The sequence below is a fragment of the Abrus precatorius genome, unplaced genomic scaffold (assembly GCF_003935025.1).
Source record: "Abrus precatorius isolate BTA unplaced genomic scaffold, Abrus_2018 Scaffold23, whole genome shotgun sequence".
In the NCBI taxonomy this organism is placed as follows: domain Eukaryota; kingdom Viridiplantae; phylum Streptophyta; class Magnoliopsida; order Fabales; family Fabaceae; genus Abrus; species Abrus precatorius.
The window spans coordinates 1-22,049 of record NW_020874366.1 but is presented as its reverse complement, the minus strand read 5'-3'; the positions used below and the strand labels follow the sequence as shown (position 1 = coordinate 22,049).

Genomic DNA, 22,049 nt, shown 5'->3' with positions numbered 1-22,049 from the left:
GATATATTAGTTACATTTATATATGAAAAATCGAGATCTGGTGATATAACACAAGGTCTTCCAAAAGTAGAACAGGTATTAGAAGTGCGTTCAATTGATTCAATATCGATGAAGCTAGAAAAGAGAGTTGACACTTGGAACGGATATATAACAAGAATTCTCGGCATTCCTTGGGGATTCTTGATCGGTGCCGAGTTAACTATAGCGCAAAGTCGTATTTCTTTGGTTAATAAAATTCAAAAAGTTTATCGATCCCAGGGAGTTCACATCCATAATAGACATATAGAAATTATTGTGCGTCAAATAACATCAAAAGTCTTGGTTTCAGAAAATGGAATGTCTAATGTTTTTTCACCCGGCGAACTAATTGGATTGTTGCGAGCCGAACGAGCGGGCCGTGCCTTGGAAGAAGCAACTTGCTACCGAGCTCTATTATTGGGAATAACAAAAACATCTCTGAATACTCAAAGTTTTATATCTGAAGCAAGTTTTCAAGAAACTGCTAGAGTTTTAGCAAAAGCCGCTCTCCGGGGTCGTATAGATTGGTTGAAAGGTCTGAAAGAGAACGTTGTTTTAGGGGGAATGATACCCGTTGGTACCGGATTAAAAAGAATAATGCACCGTTCAAAGCCAAGGCAACATAACAAGATTACCTTGGAATCAAAAAAGAAAAATTTATTCGAGGACGAAATGAGAGATATTTTGTTCCACCACAGAGAATTCTTTTTTTTCATTTCAAAGAATTTATGCGATACATCAGAACAATCTAAGATTTAATGATTCCTAAGAGCGGATTCATCCCCCTACCCTAAATGCGATCATTTTTGGGGGTAGTAAAAGAAAGATAATAAAAAAAAAGAATAATAAATAGAAAAAAATGGTCTAATCATGTATCAATGGCCAATCTTCGGTAGAAGAGAAGGTTCCATCGGAACAATTTTTTATTTCTATTTCACGATACCTGGTCTTTTTTTTTCTATTTTTTTTTTTTTTTTGAAAAAAAAAAGTGTGGGGATAAATATAAATGACAAAAAGATATTGGAACATAATTTTGGAAGAGATGATGGAAGCAGGAGTTCATTTTGGCCACGGTACTAGAAAATGGAATCCTAAAATGGAACCTTATATATCTGCAAAGCGTAAGGGTATTCATATTACAAATCTTACTAGAACTGCTCGGTTTTTATCAGAAGCTTGTGATTTAGTTTTTGACGCAGCAAGTAAGGGAAAACAATTCTTAATTGTTGGTACCAAAAAAAAAGCAGCTGATTCAGTAGCGCGGGCGGCAATAAGAGCTCGGTGTCATTATGTTAATAAAAAATGGCTCGGCGGTATGTTAACGAATTGGTATACTACAGAAACGAGACTTCATAAGTTCAGGGACTTGAGAATGCAACAAAAGACGGGGAGACTCAACTGTTTTCCAAAAAGAGATGCTGCTATATTGAAAAGACAATTATCTCATTTGGAAACATATCTTGGTGGCATTAAATATATGACGGGGTTACCCGATATTGTAATAATCGTCGATCAGCAAGAAGAATATACGGCTCTTCGAGAATGTATAACTTTGGAAATTCCAACGATTTGTTTAATCGATACAAATTGTGACCCGGACCTCGCCGATATTTCGATTCCAGCTAATGATGATGCTATAGCCTCAATCCGATTAATTCTTAACAAATTAATATTTGCAATTTGTGAGGGTCGTTCTAGCTATATACGAAATTTTTGATTAATAATAAGATAAATGAATTATTTGATTTGGTTGGGGAGATTCATAGATTTATGAAATCGGTTATTATACTATTACTAAATCGCACAAAAGAAAGAGAAAAATATAAAAAGAACAAACGGAAATATTATGTGATTAGTCGGTATTCAAAATCAAAAATGAAAGTAGACAAATCAAAAAGGAAAGGAGATGGTTGAATTAAAATAATTCCCTTTCAATTTCAATTTCTTTTAAGAGGGCAGGACAATATGAATGTTTTATTATGTTCCATCAACACATTAAAAAGATTATACGATATATCTGCTGTGGAAGTGGGTCAACATTTCTATTGGCAAATAGGGGGTTTCCAAGTGCATGCCCAAGTACTTATTACTTCTTGGGTTGTAATTGCTATCTTATTAGTTTCAGTCATTCTAGTTGTTCGAAATCTGCAAACCATTCCCACTTTTGGTCAGAATTTTTTTGAATATGTTCTTGAATTCATTCGAGACGTGAGCAAAAGTCAGATTGGAGACGAATATGGTCCGTGGGTTCCATTTATTGGAACTATGTTTTTATTTATTTTTGTTTCTAATTGGTCAGGGGCTCTTTTGCCTTGGAAAATAATACAGTTACCTCACGGGGAGTTAGCTGCGCCCACAAATGATATAAATACTACCGTTGCATTAGCTTTACTTGCGTCAGTAGCATATTTCTATGCGGGTCTTTCAAAAAAAGGATTAGCTTATTTTAGTAAATACATCCAACCAACTCCAATCCTTTTACCGATTAACATCTTAGAAGATTTCACAAAACCCTTATCGCTTAGTTTTCGACTTTTCGGAAATATATTAGCTGATGAATTAGTAGTTGTTGTTCTTGTTTCTTTAGTGCCTTTAGTAGTTCCTATACCTGTCATGTTCCTTGGATTATTTACAAGCGGTATTCAAGCTCTTATTTTTGCTACTTTAGCTGCGGCTTATATAGGTGAATCCATGGAAGGCCATCATTGACTAGTTGTCGAAAAAAGTCTTTTTCGTTTAGCCCACCGCACATACACTGCGGCTCAAGATAATCTATTTTGGGAACAACATATATAATAGAAAGAAATTTGGAATAATAATAAAGAAAAAGGGTTATTCTCCCCCCCCCCCCCCAAAAAAAATAAAGATGCAATAAAGTATAAATAAAATCAATATACAATTTAATGTAATAGTAAAATAGAAAAGATTACCAGAAAATTGTAAAAAAACTAGGAAAGAGATCCATCCAAAAGATCTTTTTCCTAGTTTTCCTAAAAAGACTTTTTGTTTGACCTATTTCGATTTTCCTCCAATGAATATTTTTTTTGTATTGTTATATTTTGTTTTGTTCATTCCATTTTTTGTTCATTCAATTATAACTATAACATATTAAATATTATTCTATATATATTATTAGATTATTTATTACTATTATTAGATATTAGATTCGATTATATATATAGAATTTAGATATATATATCTAATTCGATTAAGATATATTAGTATATTAGATATTCTATATTAGAAAAGTATAATATTTACATGTGATAAAAATATGCTATATAGAACTAGAACAGATTCCCGTTTCATTCATTCACATTCAATTTAACGATTGACCAAAAGATAATTCAAAAAAGAATTACATTTTTATCACTCAAATTCCAATATTTCTCTGCAATAATTCAGTCTAACGAATTGATTTCGATTTTGTATATCCATATCGGATAATAATAAAAGGATGAAAGAAGGATTTTCAAAAAAAAACCAAGATTCAAAAAAAATAGAGTAGGAGTGGGGGAAGTCAAACTGGGTATATATAATCCAATCACTATAAAACAACTCCTTCTTTTTTTTTTTAGATTTCAAATAATGATTCTCGAATCTGATTGAAACTAAAACACAAATAATTGGTTTACGGCATGGAAGAAATACATGTATATGTGATATTATATATAAACTAGTTATATATGAACTAACTATATATCTAAAAAAACTAACATTATATATCTAAAATTGCCCTGCTACTACTGTCAATTTCGATAGGGATTTAAAAAACAAAGTCCTTCCGTTTCATCTCTAATTATGAATTGAATAGTAAGAAATTCAAAAAAAAAAAGAACGAAGAATTCAAAGAAGAGTTCCAAATTTAGGGTAAGATAAAAACTAAAATTGTATGGATTCACAAAAAAACTACGTGGATAGAAAAGAAAAAATGAATATCGAACTAATTTGGATAGTTCAATAACTATTGTTATTTCAATTCGGAATTCTTAATTATTTCAACTGGATAAATCCTGGTGATTGAGTAATTAAGTCATAATTTATTGGTTGATTATATCATTAACTATTTCTTTTCTTTATTATTATTTATTTTTTATTTGGGGTGCGAGGAACTTATCATGAATCCACTGATTTCTGCCGCTTCCGTTATTGCTGCTGGGTTGGCCGTCGGGCTTGCTTCTATTGGACCTGGGGTTGGTCAAGGCACTGCTGCAGGGCAAGCTGTAGAAGGGATTGCGCGACAACCAGAGGCAGAGGGAAAAATACGGGGTACTTTATTGCTTAGTCTGGCTTTTATGGAAGCTTTAACAATTTATGGATTGGTTGTAGCATTAGCGCTTTTATTTGCGAATCCTTTTGTTTAGTTTAATCTTAAAAAAATAAATATATATATCCTTTTTCCGTGGACTTGCTTTGCTGTTCTTGCTTTGTCGAATTATATTAAGATTTCACTCTGATTTGTCTTCTTCCTTCTCTTTTTTAGCCCCCCTTTTTTAGTTTTATAAAATTTATCGAAAGTGTTAAAAACAACTATAAGAGATTTATGTAATTGACATAAGAAGTGGTATCGAATTCTACTAAGTATCATTCTTATAGGGAATCCTCCAATTGATTGATCAATTCAAATAATATATATATTAATATATACATATCTAAATAGATATATATATTTAGATATGTATTAATAGAATATTATTATTATTAAATGAATATTATTACTATTCATATTATTACTTATAATTACTAATAATTAATATGAATTTTTAGTAAAGAATGATATTTTTATTATATATAATAAAAATATCATATAAAAAAGAAATAACTAAAAAATAAAAAAATAGGAATTGTAGAAGGATAATTAGTCTATCCATAAAAGGAGATGAGATCATATGAAAAATATAACCGATTCTTTCCTTTACTTGGGCTACTGGCGATCCGCCGGAAGTTTCGGGTTTAATACCGATATTTTAGCAACAAATCCAATAAATCTAAGCGTAGTGCTAGGTGTATTGGTTTTTTTTGGAAAGGGAGTGTGTGCGAGTTGTTAATTTCAAAGAATAGATTGGATCCAACCAATTGCACTTTTTTTTTCGTTATAACTAAGAAAATGTGCATAATCCCGCGAATTACTTCTCAATAAATTTTATTTTTTGAAAAAAAAAAAATATTTAAGAACCATAGCATTTCGCGATTCATTAGTAAATCCACTTTGATTCTCTATTAACCCAAAATTTTGGACTATTACCATGGTTAAAGTAAACAATTTGAAGTCTAGACGCAGTGTAGTACTCTTTCTACCACTATGTTAATACAGAAATGAAATGATTTCAAAAAAATTTTTACAATTTTTCGATATAGAACACTCATGTCGATAAAACAGCTTGAACCCTCTTTACGGTGAAAAATTGTAAAAACGTTCAATTTCACCCTCCATTTATACAATGCGGAATCGATGACCTATGTATAAATTTATAAGAATTCTTTGGATTTGAAGAAAAAAAACAACTTTGCTGACAATTATTTTTTTGGTCAGAAGAGTCCTCCGAATATTCTGGTCTTGTATTGGTAATCGTTTTAAATATTTTTTCAATCTTTTTTTTTATAAATAGAGAAGAGAGGATAGGCTCATTACATAAAAAAAGATAAGAAAATTTCCCATAACATAAGTAATTGAGTGTGAGAGCCAAATGAATCGAAAGATTCATGTTTGGTTCGGGAAGAGATCATAGACATTTTGAAATGAATGGAAAGAGAATCTACTTTCATTAAATGATTTATTAGATAATCGAAAACAGAGAATCTTAAGAACTATTCGAAATTCAGAAGAACTACGGGAAAGAGCTGTTCAACAGCTGGAAAAAGCCCAGGCCCGCTTAAGGAAAGTCGAAACGGAAGCAGATCGGTTTCGAGTGAATGGCTATTCTGAGATAGAACGAGAAAAATTAAATTTAATTAATTCAATTTATACGACTTTGGAACAATTAGAAAATTACAAAAATGAAACCATTTATTTTGAACAACAAAGGGTGATTAATCAAGTCCGACAACGGGTTTTACAACAAGCCTTACAGGGAGCTCTTGAAACTCTGAATAGTTGCTTGAATAACGAGTTACATTTACGTACTGTCAATGCTAATATTGGCATGTTTGGGACGATGAAAGAAAAAAATAAGTGATTAGTCCTTCTACTATAATATCTACTATAGTATAGAGTATAGGCATTATTTTTTTCTTCTAAAAAAAAATTAAGAAATATTCATGGTAACCATTCGTGCAGATGAAATTAGTAAAATTATCCGTGAACGTATTGAGCAATATAATACCGAAGTAAAAATTGTAAATACTGGTACCGTACTTCAAGTAGGCGACGGTATTGCTCGTATTTATGGTCTTGATGAAGTAATGGCGGGTGAATTAGTGGAATTTGAAGAGGGTACTATAGGCATTGCTTTGAATTTGGAATCAAAAAATGTTGGTGTTGTATTAATGGGTGATGGTTTGATGATACAAGAGGGAAGTTCGGTAAAAGCAACAGGAAGAATTGCTCAGATACCAGTAAGTGAGGCTTATTTGGGTCGTGTTATAAATGCCTTGGCTAAACCTATTGACGGTCGAGGAGAAATTTCAGCTTCGGAATCTCGATTAATCGAATCTCCCGCTCCCGGTATTATTTCGAGACGTTCCGTATATGAGCCTCTTCAAACAGGACTTATTGCTATTGATTCGATGATCCCCATAGGTCGTGGCCAACGAGAATTAATTATTGGAGATAGACAAACGGGTAAAACAGCAGTAGCTACAGATACAATTCTCAATCAACAGGGACAAAATGTAATATGTGTTTATGTAGCTGTTGGTCAAAAAGCATCTTCTGTGGCTCAAGTGGTGACTACTTTACAAGAAAGAGGAGCAATGGAATACACTATTATAGTAGCTGAAACAGCAGATTCTCCAGCTACATTACAATACCTCGCCCCTTATACAGGAGCAGCTCTGGCTGAATATTTTATGTACCGCGAACGTCACACTTTAATCATTTATGATGATCCCTCCAAACAAGCACAGGCTTATCGCCAAATGTCTCTTCTATTACGAAGACCCCCAGGTCGCGAAGCCTATCCAGGGGATGTTTTTTATTTGCATTCGCGTCTTTTGGAAAGAGCCGCTAAATCAAGTTCTCAACTAGGCGAAGGAAGTATGACTGCTTTACCAATAGTTGAAACACAATCGGGAGATGTTTCAGCTTATATTCCTACTAATGTAATTTCTATTACAGATGGCCAAATATTCTTATCCGCCGATTTATTCAATGCTGGAATCAGACCGGCAATTAATGTCGGTATTTCCGTTTCCAGAGTTGGATCGGCGGCTCAAATTAAAGCCATGAAACAAGTAGCTGGTAAATTAAAATTGGAATTGGCACAATTCGCAGAATTAGAAGCTTTTGCACAATTCGCGTCTGATCTTGATAAAGCTACTCAAAATCAATTGGCAAGAGGTCAACGATTGCGCGAGTTGCTTAAACAATCCCAATCAGCCCCTCTCACTGTAGAAGAACAGATAATAACTATTTATACCGGAACGAATGGTTATCTTGATTCATTAGAAATTGGACAGGTAAGGAAATTTCTTGTTGAGTTACGTGCTTACTTAAAAATGAATAAACCCCAATTCAAAGAAATAATATCTTCTACCAAGACATTCACTGGGGAAGCGGAAGCCCTTTTGAAGGAAGTTATTCAAGAACAGATGGAACTCTTTTTACTCCAAGAACAAGTAGAAAAAAATTGATTAATAACTAACCAATTTTCTAATTATTATCTTTTAAAATCTTTTCTTTTAATTTGAATATAATTAATAATATTATATTAATTCGAATATAAAATAAATAATAAAATAATAAGAAATTCATGATTATTAAAGATTTATATATAGAAAGGGATAAAGCATAAATTGTATATATATATAAGATAAGTTATTCTTCTAAAGAAAGTTTTAGTGGCTCTTGCTCAGTTCAAATCATTCAAGATATTCTATTTTTAGAAATACGGAAATAAAAGGAAATATATAGGCAAATTATTTGCGTCCAATAGGATTTGAACCTATACCTAAGGTTTAGAAGACCTCTGTCCTATCCATTAGACAATGGACGCTTCTCTTTTTTTCTTTAACCTTTTTTTAAACCTTAGTTTAAAAAAGGTTAAAGAAAAAAAGAATTCTATCTATCTATCTATAGATAGATATAGATAGATAGAATAAAAAAAAAATAGAATAATAAATAAATAATCAAATTCAATTGAATATAAATAACGAAAACTAAGTTAAAAAAGAAAAATGAATAATTAACAAATTCACTAAGAAATTTAGATTCATTCTAGAATAGAAAAAAGATAGATTCGAATAGAATAAATAGAGAGATAGGATATAAGCGGGTAGCGGGAATCGAACCCGCATCGTTAGCTTGGAAGGCTAGGGGTTATAGTCGACGTTGATTCATCATTATGATTTAACGTCTCTAATTCAAAGCCGAACGTGAAACTTTTGTTTCATTCGGCTCCTTTATGGAAGAAATTAAGAGATGGAAGACATGAAAAAAAAAATTGACCCATAACATCTATGTCAGCCTTTTTGTTTTGTAGAAATACATTTGAAACACCTTGCTTTTTAGATGATCCCTATAGAATAGGAGTATTATAACAATCTGTGTGTGTGTTTTTTCTAGTTATTTCGTTCTCTATTTCTATTTGAGAGAATCTTTAGGAAAAGAATAAAATTTCCGTCGAGCTAAAAAAATATGTTGATGTCTCTAGTAAACTAAAAAAATCGTTTAACAGCTATTTTGTTTCAATCTCTACAATACAAAAAAAATGAAAGATTTAGTTACGATTAGAAATAAGCTTTCTATATCTTTCTCCATGGATCCTTTACGCATACTCAAAAAATTCGGATTATTGATCCAATTCCAAAAACTTATGTTTCATAATTTTAGAACTCAATTTGTCAATTTAAAAAAAATGGATTCTTTTTGTATACAAATTACGATAATGTATATTATACCGCAAATCGTTCGTTGAGAGGTATAAAGGATTAGATCCCTTTAAGTAAGAAATAAAGTTTTTGATCGGGATATGAATCAAACGGGGGATCCCTTAACTATTAAAGGGTCCATGGAACGAATCGCACTTTTACCACTAAACTATACCCGCTACAATACAATTATTGTATATAAATGAACCTTTTGTCGAACAAGGCAATCAGACGTAATTAAGAAATAGGAATAGAATATTATGATAATTAGAGTGTTGACATGTTTCGTAAGGGAGACTCCTAATGAAATCCAATTAGGAAAAGGGGGCGAATTTCTTTTTTGGATTTTGTGTTTGCTAAAGTGAAGGTGTTTTTTTTTTACAGATACATCGCGACAAAACTACTTAATTTATAACAAAAAAATGCATTGCGCAGGAATGCAAAAAAAATGACATTATATATATACGTTACCAGAAAGAAGGAGTAATCAAAAATGACATTTTGATCTTATATCATTTTGGTTCTATATCATAGGAATATATCAGTATTTTTGATTTATGTTTGATCGTGTTTAAATTACCAGTTTTTTTTTTTCAAATCAAATACATTCAAATAAATCATTGTTATCCAGTATTCATGGGAATAAAAAGAGCCCGGCTAGGTACTGGCCGGGCTTTGGCTGTAGAAAAAAAAAAAAAGAAAAAAAAATTAGAATTATATATATATATAGATAGATATCATTTTTCTATTCTATAGAATAATATAGAAAATAATGAATAGAAATCAAATAGAAAAAAAAAAAGAGAGAGAGAAAAATAAGACATAAAAAAGGATCTTTTTTTTTTCAAGCCCTATTTTTTTTCTTTTTGTTTATGCGATATAACATAAACATAGTAATTCCATTTTTTTTTTTCAATTCGGGAGAGATGGCTGAGTGGACTAAAGCGTCGGATTGCTAATCCGTTGTACAAATTTGTGTACCGAGGGTTCGAATCCCTCTCTTTCCGTTTCCGTTGATGATTTGGTATTTTTTTTTTTCACTTTTTTTTGTTTTACTTGTTTGTTTGATTTTTTTATTTACTAGTTAAAGATGTAAAATAGATAAAATCCTAACACAATAGTTCAAAATCCAGCACAAGCAAGAAAAACACAGAATCCATTTTTTTTATTCTTCACGTCCTGGATTACGTCCTGGATCGTTAGATAGGAATCCAAAGATGAAAAGAGAAACGAAGAATATCACTACCGTGTAAACAAATAATTTTAGAGTAAGCATTATAAAATCTCCAAGATAATTAAAAAAAAACGACAAAGAAAAAGAATGGATTCTCTTATATTAGACATTTTTTTCTTTTGATATTTTGTTTCTAAGAAATGAAGTCATTACGAGGAAATAATATATATATATCAATTTCGAAAATGGATTTGATTTGTAGTAAGAGTTGATCCTTTTCTTACCATTTTCCATAATTACTATTACCAAAAAGATTTTTCATCTAGGTATTATGTTGGTGGTGGGCTCAAATCAAATAATAGGATTTCTCAATGGAAAAAAACGTAGATGATGAATGGTCCGGATTTTTCGTGTCTATCAAAAAATTTCAATATTCGAATCGAGAATTTACGCTGTAAGACTTATCTGATCTTAAAAATGGTTCAAAATGTTCGAATTTTTGTTTTCGAATAAATTCTGAATGAATTTTTTTAGGACATTATTCAAATTAAGGATCTCATCGAAAACTTACAGCAGCTTGCCAAACAAAAGCTAAGAGAAAAAAGAGTACGGGTATTACTGGCATAATATCTACAATTGGATTCAAAAAAGCGTAGGCTTCAGGCAATTTCGCCAAGAAAAAACTACTTGAATAAAGGACGGAGTGAATACAAATACAGACCAAACTAAGGATATTAAGCATAACAAACATTTTGTTCTTTCTTTAAAAAAATAAATTTAATTTTTTCTTTTTTTTTGAATTCTAATTTTCATTTTTAGAATATTGTATTATGTAATGTATATATGTATAATTTATATCAATATAATTATATATATTATAATATATATATAATTAGAATAATATTCTAATAAATAATATATATATATAATAGGAATAAAATTTATAAAAATGAATATTAATTAATGAGTAAAACTAAAAAAAAATGAATCAAGATCAGACTCCCAAAATCCTTCTTTGATTTGAACTTATCCAGTTCAAAATCTTTTCATTCTAAAACAAAAAATAGAAGAAATCCGATTTTCATACAATATCTTAATTGAATTCTATGTAATGATCAATAAATTGAGTTTTATTCCACATTTAGTCCCATCCAATCAAAATCTTAACAACAATTGAATTTAACAAATTTTGGAACTGAAATAAATTGACGAACAACCAATACCAACACAAAAATAGTGTTTATTAGTGTCAAATCGAAAATGGGGCGTGGCCAAGCGGTAAGGCAACGGGTTTTGGTCCCGCTATTCGGAGGTTCGAATCCTTCCGTCCCAGAACATATCCATTCATGATGGATATCATATTTGAATACAAATTGTATATTTGGAATAAGGATTACCTTTTTTTGTAATCATTATGGATGACTAATTATAGTGGATAGCTAATTATCTATCTATATATATTTATATATAGATAGATAATTTTTTCATATTTCTTTCTTTTTTTTTCTAATATTTTTTTTTGAAGAAATTCTAATTTTTTCTATTTTACAAACTATCAAAATAAAGTAGCAAATTTATTCATACAATATCGAATTTGAATTTTTTTTGACTTCTTTCTTTTTTTTTTAGAAATTCTTCCGTTATATAAAAGAAAAAAACCTAGAAGTAAAAAGGATAGATTATTACGTATCCATTGAATCAATGACTATTCACGATTTCATAATTGAATCAATTACATACCGGATCCAAGCTAAAGGAATGTTATGGTAAAACTTCGTTTGAAACGATGTGGTAAAAAGCAACGTGCGACTTGAAAGACATGATTCGATTAGGTGTGGATTCTTACATCCGCCATCTTTTTTTCTAGTATATAGAAATCGAGATGCTCTTGACTCGACATCGTTTGTTCCACTCCACTAGAACTAACTTATTGTTTTGGGGACGGGAAGGGGATTGATGATGTAAATATTCCATGATGGAGCTCGAGTTGATTCATTTCTCAGGGGCAAGTATCTAAGGTTAGTGAAAATTAATAAGTTAGAACAACTTCGTAAGTATCTCTTTGATAGAGAAATCGAAAGGATCCAATTCGAACAAGGTTCAAAAATTTGTTGGAATTAGTAAAATTATTTCGATCGAAAGTGTATCTGCGGGAATCAACCTTCTATTCGTATGATTCTTTCCGAGAAAGAAAAAAAATGGTATGTTGCTTCCATTTTTTTAACGATTAAAGATTCCTGAAGTAATGTCTAAACCCAATGATTCAAGGAAAAACTAAAAGATACTGGAACAAGTAAATACCATTTTCAAATTGTCTCATCAATTCTATTAGAAAAAAAAACATAGATTCTAAAGTGAAAGAAGCACAGACAAGAAAAGGGGGGTAGAGACCGCTCAATAAATGAAATACATAAAGGCTTTGTTTTCCTTTGAGTTATTTGAGAATTATCCAATTTGAGTTATGGGGTTGCAAATATGCAAATATGAGGAGTTATTCTTTTTTCAGAAAGAAAATAAGAAAAAAAATACTTAAATCATAGTTTAATTGATTTAATGATTTTATAGATCTATTTGACATCATAATTTTATACATAGATAAAATTATGAATTTTCTCGAGCCGTACGAGGGTAAAACTTCTTATACGTTTCTAGGGGGGTACATTGTTCATCTATATCTATCCCAATGAGCTGTTTATCGAATCGTTGCAATTGATGTTCGATCCCGAAGAGAGGGAAGAGATCTTCGGAAAGTGGGTTTTTATGAGCCAATAAAGAATCAAACGTATTTAAATATTCCTGTCATTCTATATTTCCTTGAAAAAGGTGCTCAACCCACAGGAACTGTTCAGGATATTTCAAAAAAAGCAGGTGTTTTTATGGAACTTAGCCCTAATCAACAAACGAAATTCAATTAATGAAATAAAAAAAGGGGGTGTGGATGACTTGTATATAAATTTATAGAACTCTTTTCTCTCCCCCCGCTCTCTTGTTCTATTCATACCTACTTTTTTATTTCTTGTTGTTTACATAGAATGTTGTTTACATAGAATGTTGTTTTCGATAGTCAAGTCAGAAAATTAACTTTATATCGATTTTCAAAACATAAAAAAATGGATAGAAATAAAAGAGATAATATAGGAAAAAGCAAATGAATAATCACTAAATGAAAAAATTGGGTCTATAAATACATTATCCCCAATGAAGTTATTTTTTTCTTTATTTATTCCTAATTCTATATTATTTCAAATAGAATTAAATATTGATTATTATTATATTATTATTTATTTTTAGAATATTTCAAATATGATTTTAGAATTAGATAGAATTGAAAAAAAAAAAATTCTTTTTTTTTAATACTTACTCGTTCGTTATTATTATCAGTTACTAATCCTAGTGATGGAATTTATATATATATTGATAGTAAATAGAATATTAAAAATAGAATTTATATATAATTTTTTATCGAATGACTATTCATCTATTGTATTTTCATGTAAATAGAGGAAAAAAACTCTATGGAAAAATGGTGGTTCACTATGTTGTTTAATAGGGAATTAGAATACAGGTGTGGATTAAGTAAATCAATAGATAGTTTTGGTCCTATTGAAAATACCTGTGTAAATGAGGACCTCCCAATTTTAGCTGATATGGATAAAAAAACGCATAGTTGGAATGATAGTGACAATTCTAGTTACAGTTTTTTCAATTCTAGTTACAGTTTTTTTCAAAATTTAGTAGGTATCAGGAACATCCAGAATTTCCTATCGGATAAAACTTTTTTAGTTAGGGATAGTAAGAGGAAGAGTTATTCCATATATTTTGATATTGAAAAGAAAATTTTGGAAATTGACAATGATCATTCTTTCCTAAGTGAATCTGAAAGTTTTTTTTCTAGTTATAACAATTCTAGCTATCTGAAGAATGTCTCTAAGAGTGATGATGATCATTACATGGATGATACTAAATTTAGCTGGAATAATAACATTAATAGTTGCATTAATAGTTATCTTCGTTCTCAAATTTGTATTGATAGTTCCATTTTAGGTGATAGTGACAAATACAATGACAGTTATTTTTATAGTTACATTTGTGGTAAGGGCAGAAATACTATAGAAAACAAGAATTATAGTTCTAGTCTAATAACTAGCACAAATCATACAAATAATAGTGATTCCACTCAAAGAGAAAGTTCTGATAATCTCGCTGAAATTCAAAAATACAAGCATTTGTGGATTGAATGCGAAAATTGTTATGGATTAAATTATAAAAAATATTTGAAATCCAAAATCAATATTTGTGAACACTGTGGATATCATTTGAAAATGAGCAGTTCAGATAGAATCGAACTTTCGATTGATCCAGGTACTTGGAATCCTATGGATGAAGACATGGTCTCTCTGGATCCCATTGAATTTCATTCACAAGAGGAACCTTATAAAGATCGTATTGATTCTTATCAAAGAAAGACAGGATTAACTGAGGCTGTTCAAACAGGCACAGGTCAACTAAATGGTATTCCTGTAGCAATTGGAATTATGGATTTTAAGTTTATGGGGGGTAGTATGGGATCCGTAGTAGGTGAGAAAATCACCCGTTTGGTCGAATATGCTACCAATCAATTTTTACCTCTTATTCTAGTATGTGCGTCCGGAGGAGCACGTATGCAAGAAGGAAGTTTGAGCTTGATGCAAATGGCTAAAATCTCTTCTGTTTTATATAATTATCAAACAAATAAAAAGTTATTCTATGTATCGATCCTTACATCTCCTACTACTGGTGGAGTGACAGCAAGTTTTGGCATGTTGGGGGATATCATTATTGCGGAACCTAATACTTACATTGCATTTGCAGGTAAAAGAGTAATTGAACAAACATTGAATAAGGCAGTACCTGAAGGTTCACAAGCGGCTGAATATTTATTCCATAAAGGCTTATTTGATTCAATCGTACCGCGTAATCCTTTAAAGGGAGTTCTGGGTGAGTTATTTCAACTTCATGCTTTCTTTTCTTTGACTCAAAATGAAAAATGAGGGAAAGCCAAAAATTCTTTTTGATTTTTCATTTTTGAATTTCAAACAAAAAAACACAAATTTTGAGACAAAAATCAAAAATTAGAACACACAAGAGCAAAGTAATAAGATAATAATAGAGGAATACTAAGAATAAAAAAAAGGTGTATTATCATACATATGTTTGTTTCTTCTAGAAATAGAAGACGAAATCCATTTATTTAGTTCTACATTCTTTCTATTTATTATTAGATTCTATTTGTACTTTGGATTCTATTATTTATTAGAATATTATTTACGATTTTCATTTTATTATTGATTTATTATATTCTATACTCATTATATATATATATTCACTTAGCTATAATCACTAGAATTCATATATACTAAGTATATATGAATTCTAGTGATTATAGACTATCTTTATAACAATATAAATAAGAATAATAAAAATATTAATATAACAATAATATATATATATATATATATATAACCGGTACAAATAGTAAATCGAGGTACCCATTCTATGATAAACTTACCTTCCATTTTTGTGCCTTTAGTAGGCCTATTATTTCCGGCAATTGCAATGGCTTCTTTATTTCTTCATGTTCAAAAAAACAAGATTTTTTAGATACGGGCAGTAGGAAATCTCATATATTTTTTTAGATCTGGAATCAATTAGATGAATTACTCCTAAAGGTTTACATTAAAATAGTGCTAGTTGATAAAGGTTACTTCATAAATAAAGAAAAAGAAATTGGTTGGGGGGTTGATTTTTTTACCCAATCCTAATAGAATATATATATGAAAGTTGAAATTGGATTTTGAATCCAAAATGCATTCATTCGCTGCAAATTCAGGAGGTTAATCATGAATATGAATGTAGTTTTGCGATCAAAACAGATACTGATATATCGTGTAACGGAATATCGAAGAATACGTTATTTGTTCTGGTCCTTCGTCCTGCTTTTAATTTCATTCGTGTTGTTTTTGGTTGGAATAACCAGTTATCTTGGTAGGGATTTTCTATTTTTTCCTGAGGAAATTAGTAATTTTCTTCCATTTATTCCGAACTATATTTATTTACCATTTATTCCACGAGGGGCCACGATGTATTTCGATGGAATCGTGGGTCTTCTTATTAGTTTTTTTTTGTGGGCCGCGATTATTTTGGATGTGGATGGTGGTTATGATATCTTCCAAAAAGAAGAGAGAATGGTTTATTTTTTTCGTTGGGGATTTGGATTTCTTGGAGAAAAGCGTCGTCTAATTTTCAAAGTACCTATGAAAGATATTCGGTGCATCAAAATAATGCCAGAAGTTCAAAGGGATATTTTGACTCGTACCCCTACTTTTTATCGTATTGTTTTTATGGAAACCATAAACTATGAGCTCATTCCCTTGACTCGTATTGAAGATGATTTGAGTTTCCAAGAAATTGTAGACAAAGCTTTCGAAATAGGCAGATTCGTGGATGTACCCGTTTTCTTGATGTATCCGCTTTATTGAGGAGAATTTGACTCTACTAGATAAATTGCACAAAAAGTTGTGGAATTGTCCTATTTCTTGTGTGTACCGATTGAAATATTTATAGATGAGACGTTCTTTGGTTTCGAAATCCGACTATAATATTCATTACCCGAATTACTCCTTTTGATGAATACACAAAAGAGCACTTCGGGTAATTGCTTCGAATCTTAGCAATTGAGATCTTTTGAAACAATATTTATTTTTCTTCATTCGACTTGACGGTGGATTCCTTCGATTTCTGTATTCTTTCTAAATTAAACAAGGCAAGGACTAACTCCCGAATTTCAAATAAAAAAAACGCGGGAATAGATTATGGATTTAGATATAGGTTCTATGAATTTTAATAGAAGTTATGCTTGATAGAAAGATTATTATCATATAGAGTTTGACGAATGAGGTGAAGTTGAGTTGATTAAAGACGAAAAATGGAAAAAAAGAAAGCATTCATTCCTCTTCTATATCTTATATCTATAGTCTTTTTGCCCTGGTGTATCTCTTTTACATTTAAGAAAAGTCTGGAATCTTGGTTTACTAATTGGCGAAATACTAGGCAATCCGAAATTTTCTTGAATGATATTCAAGAAAAGAGTATTCTAAAAAAATTCATAGAATTTAAGGAACTATTCCTTTTGGATGAAATGCTAAAGGAATACCCGGAAACACGTCTACAAAACCTTCGTACTGGAATCTACAAAGAAACGATCCAATTAATCAAAACGTATAACGAAGATCGTATCCATACGATTTTGCACTTATCGACAAATATAATCTGTTTCCTTATTCTAAGTGGTTATTCTATTCTAGGTAATCAAGAACTTTTGATTCTTAACTCTTGGGTTCAAGAATTTCTATATAACTTAAGTGACACATTAAAAGCTTTTTTTATTCTTCTATTAACTGATTTATGTATAGGATTCCATTCGACCCATGGTTGGGAACTAATGATTGTTTCTGTCTATAAAGATTTTGGATTTGTTCAGAATGCTCAAATTATATCTGGTCTTGTTTCCACTTTTCCAGTCATTTTAGATACCATTTTTAAATATTGGATTTTCCGTTATTTAAATCGCGTATCTCCGTCACTTGTAGTGATTTATCATTCAATGAATGACTGATTGAAAAACCGATCCATTGATCCAATTTTAAAGTTTGTTTTCTTTTTTTTTGTATAAAAGCTAAAACATTATCAAAAAAATGACTTTTTTGTTTTTCCTTCTTTCCCCCCCTCCCCCGGATTCTTTCTATATTCCAGGAAACTAATTTCAGTAAATAGCAGAATCATGGATAGGGAACTATGCCAGTGACCTACCTAATTTTATTGTATAAATTTTCAGGATCAATGATTAGACCATGCAAACTAGAAATGCTTTTTCTTGGATAAAGGAAGAGATTACTCGATCCATTTCCATATCGATTATGATATATATAATAACTCGAGCACCCATTTCAAATGCATATCCCATTTTTGCACAGCAGGGTTATGAAAATCCACGAGAAGCAACCGGACGTATTGTATGTGCCAATTGCCATTTAGCTAATAAGCCCGTGGATATTGAGGTTCCACAAGCAGTACTTCCTGATACTGTATTTGAAGCAGTTGTTCGAATTCCTTATGATATGCAAGTGAAACAAGTTCTTGCTAATGGTAAAAAAGGGGCTTTGAATGTGGGGGCTGTTCTTATTTTACCGGAAGGTTTTGAATTGGCTCCTCCTGATCGTATTTCACCTGAGATTAAAGAAAAGATAGGTAATCTGTCTTTTCAAAACTATCGCCCTAAAAAAAAAAATATTATTGTGGTGGGTCCTGTTCCTGGTCAGAAATATAATGAAATCACCTTTCCCATTCTTTCCCCAGATCCCGCTACTAAGAGAGATGTTCATTTTTTAAAATATCCTATATACGTAGGCGGGAACAGGGGAAGGGGTCAGATTTATCTCGACGGGAGCAAGAGTAATAATAATGTTTATAATGCTACAGCAGCAGGTATAGTAAAAAGAATCATACGAAAAGAAAAAGGGGGATACGAAATAACTATAGTGGATGCATCAGATGGACGTGAAGTGATTGATATTATACCTCCAGGACCAGAACTTCTTGTTTCAGAAGGAGAATCTATCAAACTTGATCAACCATTAACGAGTAATCCTAATGTGGGTGGATTTGGTCAAGGGGATGCAGAAATAGTACTTCAAGATCCGTTACGTGTCCAGGGTCTCTTGTTCTTCTTGGCATCCATTATTTTGGCACAAATCTTTTTAGTTCTTAAGAAAAAACAATTTGAGAAGGTTCAATTGTCCGAAATGAATTTCTAGGGCTTCGGATTTATCAACATATTAAGTTCGTGAAAAGAACGAAATTTTTGTTGATAATTTATATAATTCTATTATTCTTTAGAATATAATAAAAAAAATTATGAAAAGACCCTTGCTTCTTTCTAGTCTTTTTCTACTATATTTAGGATTTAGGGAATTCCTTTTGTACCGTAATACTAGTCAGTTATAGTATGTATATTGTGAAGAAGACTATTTGACTTTGTTTCTTTGTTTTTTTTTTCATATTTCAATGTTCTAGAGAATAGAAAGTTCTAGAATCAAAATTTTCTTCTATTATAATAGAAGAAAATTCGATTCGATACTAAACCCAAAATAGATAGGCAGAAAATTTTAAGCAAAGTAGAAATTAAAATGGGGAAAACGGGATTCTAGGAGGGATTTTTTTCTTTTCCTAGAGTCCGATTCCTTCTTGCTTGTGTCGAAATAGAAATATTCTACAAAATATTAATAGAATATGATTTTTGAATCCCCTTCCTGAAATAAGCCTATTCTTAGCTTAGTTTCGATTTTTTCCAACTTAGAACTTTTATGACATATAATATTTTTTTTTATTGGATGCATATAATATAATACGTAGTGGACAAACAAAAAAGAGAGGGAATTAGGGAATTTGATTGACCAAATCCAATTTCTTCAATTAATTTGTTTATAAAAAAAAAAGAATTCAATCATGATTCGATATCATTAGAGACTAAAATAGATTTCGATCTAGAGTAAGATTCTATTAGTATAGTATAGAAAAGGCTCGATTCACATGATATTTGATCGGTATAATAGATATATATATATCCATATGAAAATTAGAAATACAATAGAATCAATTTCCATTGCGTCACCCAGAAGAAGTAAATTAAGTGATTTTTTTAATTCTTCTTTTGATTTTTCTTTCAACTTTAAAGAAAAAAAAAAGTATGGATGGACAAATATTATCCAGGAAAAGGGATATTTTGAAAAAATGAATGAAGTTCATTTTTCAAAAACATCAAAAAAGGGGAAATGGAGTTTTTTTGAAACATCAGAAAAAGTTATCTATTCATTCATTTATACGAATAAAAAAAATATTAAAAAATATTATGATTATTAAAAACTCAACAGGGATCCACTCTTTCTTTGACGAATTTGAGGGGGTCCTGTTGAGTTCTTACGCTTTCATTTCGAAGACTCAAATAATACGATTCCTACAGGGATGAGCCCAATCCGGAATATGAACCATAAAAGAAAATACCAATTAAACCAATCACAGGAATACCAGTTACAGTACCTATTATCCAAAGAGGAATCCTTCCAGTAGTATCGGCCATTTATCCCACTTTCCTCCACATTTGATCAAGTAGTCAGTCATGCTAGAGACATAAACAGTCATAGATAATTATGAAATGATATCCTTCCGAACGAGATAAGAGAATTCCGAATATATATATATAATTTACTATTCCCTTTTCTTATATTAATTGAAGAAATAATTTGAAAATAAAACAGCAAGTACAAAAATGAGTAATAACCCCCAGTAGAGACTGGTGCGATTCAATTCAACATTTTGTTCATTTGGGTTTGATTGTGTCGTAGCTCTATAATTCGAATTAGGTTTATCGTTGGATGAACTGCATTGCTGATATTGATCCCAAAAAAGAAACGGTGGGTACCGCAAGTCCGTGAACAGCCAACCATCGTACTGTAAAAATTGGATAGGTCCTATCTATGGTCATTGGAGCCTCCTAAAAAGATCTACTAAATTCATCGAGTTGGTCCAAAGGATCAAAACGGCCAGTTATTAATGGAATTCCTTTTCGACTCTCTGTAAAATACTCGTTTGGGCGGGGGCTTCCAAATAAATCGTAAGCTAAACCCGTGCTGACAAATAACCAACCTGCAATGAATAGGGAAGGTATAGTAATGCTATGAATAATCCAGTATCGAATACTGGTAATAATATCAGCAAAAGAACGTTCTCCTGTGCTTCCAGACATGTCGAACTCCACATATTCTTGTACAGTCAAAAGGGGGATCGATTCCATAAAAGACGAGATCAGTAAGTCGTAATTTACTGAAATGTAATCCTTGTTAGATCGTCCATTTTGTACCAAGGGTGTCTTTTGAGTATACCGAATCAGTATAACTATCCTTCTTCTAACACAGCAACGAAATTTCACAATCAGTGGCGAAATCTAATACTAGATAAGTTCTTTCTTTATTGGTTGTTTCGATTTACTCAATAGAAAATTCCTCAAAGTTTGCGAATATAAAAAAATTAGAATAATAGTCTAAAATGAGGGTTCTCCACATTGTATTATTAGTTTCGGACTAGAAACGGAAGATCAATTAAAATGTGAATACGACGGATTGATTTCTTATAATTCATAAAGAAGATTATCATATTTCTACAATTCAATTAGATCCCAAATCTATAAATATACTTTATTGTGGTTGTCGAAGATATTTTTTGTTCGAACTCCCTCTTTTTTTTCATTTTAAAGAATGGAATTCGACTTTAAAGAATGGAATTGGTTTGTTGTCCAGTAAAAGTAACAATAATAGCAGTAATAGATATATTTGATGACATAAAAAGAACAATTAATCCAATTTTGAAAAAAAAAAAATTGGATTAATTGTTCTTGTATTAAACACAATAAAGGCTCTTTCTTGGCTTAATTATAAGGATAGACCTTTCCTCTTAAATAAAATATGCAGAGAAAAAACTGTGGAACCTAGTTGGAGTGATCTGATACCTTTTTCTTCTCGTTGTAGATATTCGAAGAATGGAACCTACTACAAAATGAAATGAGTTAAAAGAAAAAGTCAAAAAGGAAAGGCATTCTAAGATCACTCTATTCTTTTGTTCGAAAAAAAAAAAGTGAAAAGAAAACAAATTAGATACAATAGAAAAAGGGGGTCAACAATAAAATAGACATTTTCTATCATCTGATTCGTTCTTACCCATATGATAATTTTAAAAGTCA

The 22,049-nt window shown here is 30.9% G+C and overlaps 1 protein-coding gene, 1 non-coding gene and 1 pseudogene across 2 annotated transcripts; 2 read left to right on the top strand and 1 right to left on the bottom strand.

The window, feature by feature from the left end:
- Positions 1 to 8,099: 8,099 nt before the first annotated feature.
- Positions 8,100 to 8,171, bottom strand: TRNAR-UCU. Its single transcript has one exon. It is a non-coding gene; the product is annotated as a tRNA-Arg (tRNA).
- A 7,569-nt stretch (positions 8,172 to 15,740) lies between these two features.
- LOC113860573 lies at positions 15,741 to 21,361 on the top strand (annotated as a pseudogene).
- LOC113860574 (photosystem I assembly protein Ycf4-like) lies at positions 16,339 to 16,737 on the top strand. The gene has a single exon (XM_027492987.1). The coding sequence runs from the start codon at positions 16,339 to 16,341 to the stop codon at positions 16,735 to 16,737; it is 399 nt and encodes a 132-aa protein (XP_027348788.1).
- Positions 21,362 to 22,049: the final 688 nt, after the last annotated feature.

Excerpts from the sequence above, each read along its gene's own strand:
- LOC113860574 (XM_027492987.1), top strand. The coding sequence starts at position 16,339 with ATGTATTTCGATGGAATCGTGGGTCTTCTTATTAGTTTTTTTTTGTGG.